Source organism: Leucoraja erinacea, chromosome 28, assembly GCF_028641065.1.
Source record: "Leucoraja erinacea ecotype New England chromosome 28, Leri_hhj_1, whole genome shotgun sequence".
Lineage (NCBI taxonomy): Eukaryota > Metazoa > Chordata > Chondrichthyes > Rajiformes > Rajidae > Leucoraja > Leucoraja erinaceus.
The window spans coordinates 9,738,354-9,746,380 of record NC_073404.1 but is presented as its reverse complement, the minus strand read 5'-3'; the positions used below and the strand labels follow the sequence as shown (position 1 = coordinate 9,746,380).

At 41.3% G+C, this 8,027-nt stretch overlaps 1 protein-coding gene across 1 annotated transcript in view; it reads right to left on the bottom strand.

Moving 5' to 3' along the window:
* Window positions 1-598: 598 nt before the first annotated feature.
* prr11 (proline rich 11) overlaps window positions 599-8,027 on the bottom strand; it is a 31,485-nt gene continuing 24,056 nt past the window's right edge. Inside the window, exons 9-11 of the mRNA XM_055657674.1 lie at window positions 6,438-6,500; window positions 4,638-4,731; window positions 599-2,161 (exon numbers count right to left, since the gene is read on the bottom strand). Of these exons, the coding sequence (XP_055513649.1) occupies window positions 2,087-2,161; window positions 4,638-4,731; window positions 6,438-6,500 (232 nt within the window). The 3' untranslated portion in view covers window positions 599-2,086. The remainder of the gene's footprint in view (window positions 2,162-4,637; window positions 4,732-6,437; window positions 6,501-8,027) is intronic.

Below are 8,027 nucleotides of genomic sequence, written 5' to 3'. Positions count from 1 at the left end.
CTTATGGGCCTTAAGCGGCAGTGGATAAGAATTTAATTGTGCCATTGCTGGCACATATGACAACTGAACAAGGTCAGAGACACAAGGAACAGCAGATGCTGATTTACAAAAAACCAAAGTCCTGGAGTAACTCAGTGGGTCAAGCAACATCTCGAGAGAACATGGATACATAACATTTCAGGTTGGAACCCTCCAGACTGAAGGGTCCTGACCCAAAATGTCACCTATCCATGTTGCCTGAGCCCAATACTTTGTGCCTTTTGACAATTTAAGTCTTGGCTGAATTCTATACATTTATTTATTTATTTTTTTAAAAATGTTTTAAGACAGTTCATACGATATACTGCTATTAATTCCAGTAACACAGGCTTGCTCAACTATTGACAGAATGGTGCAAGGCATCTTGTGGAATATTGATATTCAATGATAGACAATAGACACAAGAGTAGGCCATTCCGCCTTTCAAGCCAGCACTGTGATTATGGCTGATCATCCACAATCAGTAATCCGTTCCTGCCTTCTCCCCATATCCCTAGACTTCACTATCTTTAAGAGCTCTAAGATATTGCCTTTTTCATTGCAAATAAAGTAGTTTGAATGAAATTAGCCAGTTTATTTCTTGCACACAGTTAAAATCTCAATGGTAATTTGAAAACAAGTTAGAAATCACATTACATGACTATCATCAACAGTTTTTACAGTCTTTTACGACCAAAACAGTACTGGCACTGATTAAATAGCAACATTTAAATTAAAATTCTCTCTCACTTGGTAATTCCATACGAGTTCCCACAAAATGAGCGCGATACACACAACATTGGGATATAACAGAAATATTACAACCAACTGTTCTTTTTTTGTTTGGTAAAACTCGTTAAATGTCATTCATCTCAAATTAAGTAATAAATAGAGTTTTGGAACATCCATTCTGAAGCTTGTGAATAATGATCACCATCACTACTTCTCGGTTGCAAGGAATTACATCAAACCTCAAGGAACGTGATGGGGAAAGAGCTCACCAATGCTGTTATGGGGGGGGTCCTTAAATTCTTAATTGAGCTTCCCAGTAGTTCCTGATACAGAATACTTAACATGTTTGGTGTCTACTGGCTAGAATAAAATTGAATAGCGAGATTTTTGCACAGCACCACGCAAAAGCTGGTTGGTATAAAAATAGTGAACCATGAACATCTGGAGTTTTATTAAAATGTGAAGTGAAAAGAGATACTAGTGACATTTTCCTAAAGGGAGGGAAAAAAAAAATCAAACTTGTGTTTATGTGCTAGAGAAAGTTGAACACTTTCTAGTTCGTACAAGTTAGTAATTACTCCAGGTCCAGTTTACTTAATTCCTGCTAATTATCAAGGCGCTAATTTCAAGTGCAAGCTTGTAGCATTTGCAATGCTGCAAAGCTCAGATATTCAAAGGTTTTGCTGATTATTGGTTTATTTATAATGTCCTTGAATCGTGAAATGGGCAAGTTCCTTGATCAGGGATCATTAACTTCAAATCAGCCCCAATAACTGGGACACATGTCAAAGAAAACAGATTTTAGACTCCCCCCCCCCCCCCCAGAAAGCATGAAAAATTTCCCCCCAAATGATTTCTCACGTCCATCATTTAAAAAGATGCAAGGGGATTGGAATTAAAGCCAACAGTGAATAATTGAATAAAGTATGATGTATAGTCTTAAAAACATATTTTAAAAAGTCAAACAACTGTAAAAGTTGAAATTTATAAATTGTAGGTTCAATCTAAAAAGTAGAGCCATTCTTTCCCCCCCCCCCCTCCAAATAAATATTTTGATCTGTAGGGACTGACCAGCCTTTTCCCCTTTCGCAGTCTGCAGATTCACTCCCTGGAGTAGTGCAAATCATGTAAATATGTGAAGAGCATCAGTTAACCGTTGAAGATTCACAACACATCGCAGGCTGACCATGAATAATTATCAAAAATGATTAAAAGTACATATGAAATAAGCAGCTATAATCCATTTGTATAAACATTGTAAAAAGTACATTTAAATGTATACACATTTACATGGCTTGTCATTTGATTAAAAAAACAAAACATTGCACAAGCAAAATTAGCAAGCATGTTGCTCATCAAAGCTGGTGTTTGGTGAGGAGCAGCATTGAGGAGGACTTTTAGGATGAGCCATCTGAAATAGAGGTTAAAGCTTGTTAATTCAAATGTAACCTCAACATCATGGATTATACAAAACGGCAAGGTTTAACAGTTCTGGGTGGCACAGCGGTAGAGTTGCTGCCTTACATCACTTGCAGCGCCGGAGACCCGGGCTCGATCCTGACTATGGGCGCTGTCTGTACGGAGATTGTACGTTTTCCCGTGACCGTTTGGGTTTTCTCCGAGACCCACACCCCAAAGACGAACAGGTATGTAGGTTTGGTGTATGTGTAAATTGTCCCCAGTAGGATAGTGTTATGTGCAGAGATTGCTGGTCAGTGCAGACTTTGTAAGCTGAAGGACCTGATTCCGAGATGTACCTCAAAACTAAACTGTTCACAAAGTCAAACAAATATAGGTTTTGTTAGTCTAGGTCAGAATTTTATAACAACCTGTTTTTCATGTGCCTTTCTCACAGAAAGAAACAGTATTTTTGAATAAATTAATGCCAGGGTAGGCAGATAATTAAACTACTAGTACTAAAGTTGTCACTTCAGTTTAGATATAAACATGAATTTTATTGTTACATTAAGACTTTTGCCCAGGCAATGCTTTGGAGAAAAACGCCTCCTTAAAAAAAAAAAAAGTGGAAGTGACACCAAGGATATCACTGGGACTGGAGGGCTTCAGTTACAACAGGAGGCTGGGATTTTTTTTTGTATACCTGGAGATAAAAGGAAAACAAGGGTGCAGGTATGTAGGTAAACTGGCTTGGTAAATGTAAAAATTGACCCCGTGTGTAGGATAATGTTAATATGCGTTCATCGCTGGTCAGCACGGACCCGGTGGGCCTGTTTCCGCGCTGTATCTCTAAACTAAACCTAAACTAAAGACTGTATAAAAAAGATTACAAAATCATGAGGGGAATAGATAAAAGGTGAATGGTTGCAGCATGGACAATTGGGGCCAAAAGGGCTTTGTTCATGTTATACAACTCCACAACCAAGTTTGTGGTCAACCAGAGGCCCATCTGTTCCAAGGGCAAGTAGTTTAAGAAGGAACTGCAGATGCTGGAAAATCGAAGGTAGACAAAAGTGCTGGAAAAACTCAGCGGGTGCAGCAGCATCTAGGGAGCGAAGGAAATGGGCAACTTTTCGGGCTGAAACCAGAGTCTGAAGAAGGGTTTTGGCCCGAAACGTTGCCTACTTCCTGCGCTCCATAGATGCTGCTGCACCCGCTGAGTTTCTCCAGCACTTTTGTCTACCTTCGAGTTTCTCCAGCACTTTTGTCTATCTAAGGGCAAGTAATCAAGCTAATTGTAAAACTACATGCGGTTCCTCTTCAACTGGAAATACATTCCAGAAGCAGAATTTCAATCCACTCTTGATGGACCCACGTGGGTTATGGTCAGGATACAAAAGAGGACTTTGATACGGACACTATATTATTAATATATTTCTCAATATAGGATGCCAAATGAAAACTCAAACTTTCTTGTGAAGTGCAGCTAATGAAGAGCCAAATTATGTTGAGGGTGAACAATTTTCTAAAGCAATAAAAATGTCCATTTATCTACTCTCCAGAGACATCAGGTTATCCGGGGGCTCACAAGCACACATGTCAGGATCAACAACAAAATGATCTTTACAATAACTCAAAATTGGGCAAAGAAACAGGAATTAGGAGGGGTTAGTTGGTGGGTTAATTCACCACTGTAAATTGAGTGTAGGTGGGGAATCAGATGAAGTAATGGACATGAGATGGATAGGTTTGTCATATAAAACAGATGAGCCGAGTGGTCTCCATTGTTGTAAGAAAGTGAAAAATAGTTTACCATTTCTTTCTTCACTACAATGGATACTCCAGGGTTCATAGGCATTTGAAAAGTGATTGATGAAGCACAGATGCAGATCAGCAAGAAATCAAAATTTAAGTTTACTTTATTGTAAAATGAAAGTGTATTGACATTTCAGCAAGCCATGGGGAAGCTTGGATGGAGCAGAATCAGGAATATACCAAATACGTGTGCAGGAAATGCTAACAGTAGCCGTCAGAGGTAATACTGTACATTTTGTGGGTATTACATTACATAGATACAATTTCCTTAAAAAAATTAAATGCCTTGCACGAGGAATGTTAGCATGTATTTTGTTCAAAACAAGTGTTTAAGGAAAAGCAGCAAAAATAGGAGCAGCAAGCCTGGGATGAGCACCGATGATGCACACTCCAGACCATCAAGTTTTTAACTCTGGGTTGATGGACAAGTGAGAGAGGCTGGTCATTGACCAATCGAATGAGGAGGATATCCTGGCAGGTAGAGACTACTAGCAATCACAATCTCTGGAACAACCACAAAACTACACCATCAGAGATTCAATGCCCTCAAGACAAAAGTCAGAATGAAAAATCCCTTTAAAATACTTCAGGGAATTTTGTTTTGTTAAAAAATATTTAATGTTGCCAAAATGCTGGAGGAAGACAATTTAAACCAAATGCTTCAGTTAATTTACCTCAAATTTCCGTCTTAATGCTTGGGTCATAACTGGTGTCAATCCTGTCGCAGTATCTTTGCTCTCTTTGTGGAGGGGTGTTCCACCAGGGCTCCTATAACCAAGCACCATTTAGGGTAAGCAATCATACAGTAACACTCAACTTCTCAAAATGCACAAGCATCTATTATTCAGCAGCAAGGTATATCATTTTCACAACAAGGTTTCAATTAGTACAAGGTGCTGAACAGCAATTTTAGTAAATGCATTGTAAAACGGTGAACCTTGTTCACAGACTTTGCTTTTCGTAACTGGCTCACACTGGAAAATGCTTTGGGCATAGATTATTTAATCACATTCAGGCTGATTTCAGCACCAACTAACAAACTGGATTTGGATTATACCAGGTACACATAAATGCTGGAGAAACTCAGCGGGTGCAGCAGCATCTATGGAGCGAAGGAAATAGGCAACGTTTCGGGCCGAAACCCTTCTTCAGACTGATGGGGGGGGTGGCGGGGAGAAGAAAGAAAAAAAGGAGGAGCCTGAAGGCTGAGGGATGGGAGGAGACAGCCCGAGGGCTGGATTATACCAGTTTGGGAGGAGCAAAAACTGTCAAAAATGTTCAGAAAGATGAGATTGTAAATGTGCAAGATCCAAAAGGAGAGACAAGAAACTGTAGATGCTAAGCGTCAAGGTGGAGTAAGTGTCAAAGGTTGGAGATGAAAAGGATAAAGAAAGAATGGTGAGATATACAGAGGAAGGTATAAAGGTGGATGGGGCAGTGGAAGGGGGAGTGGTTGTTGCTTAAAATTGAAGAATTCAATGATCATACTGTTGAATTTATAAGCTTACCAAGCGGAATTTGATGATCTGTTCTTGCAGTTTGCATGTGACCTTGCTCTGGCAGTGGAGATGGCCCGGGACAGGAAGTTGGCATGAGAATAGGAAGGGTAACTAAAATTATTCTAAAGGGTGCTAGATGAGGGAGGTGTTAGAATGTCTTCACTCATGGTCCGGTCTTAAATAAGGAAACACAACTAGAGGCCAGTCATGTAAAACTGAAATACATGGGAATTTCTTCTTGCAGATGGTGGCAAATCTTTGAAAAATCCCTGCCTGAGTGGGCAGTGAGAGTCAGATCATTAGAAGCATTTAAAGTGGACATGGATTTATATTTGATAGAAGGGTATGCAAAAATGACATAGAAGAGGTGTTGACACCTGCATTGATTAACCATGATAATATTTCATGACAGGGCAGGCTTGAAAGACCAGATGACCTGTTCCAGTACCCTTTATTCTTGTGTTCAGGTGGGAACTGTGTCTCAACATACAGCCTATTAGACGCAATCCTGAATGGCAAGATGCAGATTGTGAGTAAAGTGTGAGAATTAAGCAAGTTTCTCACAATAATTAGAAGAGTAACACATTTATGACCCAGTCACACCCTCTCTTCCCTTCCCCTCCCCCCCCCCAATTCCCACCCGAGAAAGTGGGGGGAAAATTCAGGAAGTTGGGAGCGAAGTCACTTGCAATCAAATACATATCCCTCAATTTGATTTTGGTCTTACATTTGCTGGAGAAAGCCATGTCCCAGGATATTGATGCTGTAGAACTGGGTGATGGCAGTAATACTGATAGTCAGCTAGAGAGCTTTAAGCTACATCTCTTTGTTAGAGACGGTCACTCAGCAGTCCAAGTCCGAATAAATTGTTGTCATATGTGCAGCTTATCATTATTTGAAATTATCGATGGCATCACTCCAATTAATACGTATTCGTCCTCAAAAATGAAAAAAAAGGCACCTATTATCTATTACCTTTCTATATTTACTTTCTTTAGCCTCTGCCGAATATCCAGCACGGGTCGATGTGGAGTAATCCTTTAAATTAAAATAAAAAAGAAAACAAGACTTGAAATTATAATTTGAATGCATTGGTTTTATAAAAAACAAGCTGTACAGCATGGAAACAGTGCCTTAGGTCCACCGAGTCCATGCTGACCATTGATCACCCCTTCACACTAGTTCTATGTTATCCCACTTTCTCACCCATTCCCAACACATCCAGAGCAATGTTACACTAGCCAATTGACTTCCAAACCCGCACATCTTTGGGATGTGGGACAAAAGTTGAGCATCTGGATAAAACCCACACGATCACTGGGAGAACGTGCGAACTCCACACAAATAGCATCCGAGGTTAAGATCGAACTCTGGTTCCTGGTGCTGTGAGGAAAGTTCTACCAGCTGCACTACTTTCAATGTGGGAATGAATGTTAATTAAAGTATCGCCGCATGGGGGCGTTTGCACGGGTATCAGAGCTGATACCTAGCCTTCAACTAAAATTACCAAAACGGATTAGCTGGTCGTTATCAGTTTACTGCTTGGGGATCCTAGTAGGCACAAATTGTTGTAGTGTTGGAAACACAGTAATCAATGTCCAGACTTGCTGTAAATAATAGCAAATTGTTTGTAAAACAACAAGCCCTGGGTCCTTCAACATACAACAGGATGAGTTTACATTCAATTATTGTGCTTCCCTTGCTTATCATAAATCCTAAGAATATTAACATTTAAAATGTTGATGAAATTCAAATGCAAGATGCATTACTGTACCAGGGCTCGAAATTAATGGTTGCCCAGGTGCCAATGACCACCCATAGTGCCGCCGGGCAACCTAAACATGCAGTTATTTTGCCCGGCTTGGCACTGCAGATACCAGTTTATACCAAAGATAGACACAAAAAACTGGAGTAACTCAGCGGGTCAGGCAGCATCTCTGGAGAAAAGGAACGTGACGTTTCGTGTCAGCAACGACGGCTGTAGTTTAGGTGCGTGGTGACTAAGGGTCGGAGCAAATGATGGACCAAAGATCCTATAGCTGTAGGATCTTTAAGCTGCACCGCTCAGCCCCGCACCTTCCTGCTGGCTGGCGGAGGATGGCAGAGGCAGGTGGCGAGGTTCCCAACCGCCTCCCCCTTTGGCAGCAGCACTTGCGGTGGACAGGGACGGCCAAGGCAGCAGGGCGATGTAGTCCGAGGAGCACTGACCTTCCTCTCTCTCGTACGCCCCCCTCCTTATCCCGAGACCCCTCCTCTCCATCCCGCACTGATCCCCATTCCCGCCTCTATTCAGTCCTCACTAACATCCCTCGCTCCCCTCCCCACCTATTCATCCTGCGCTGTTCACCCTATCCACCTCGCATTAATTCTCCTGCCACTCCCCATCCATCCTACACTGGACCCCAATTCATCCTGTACTTACCCCCCTTCCCATCCATCCTGCACTGATCCTCCCATTCATCCCGGACTGACCCACCCTCCATTTACCCTGCACCGATCCCCCCCCATCCGTCCTGTAGTGATCGTCCCATTTATATTTTACTGATCTTCCCATTCATCCTATAC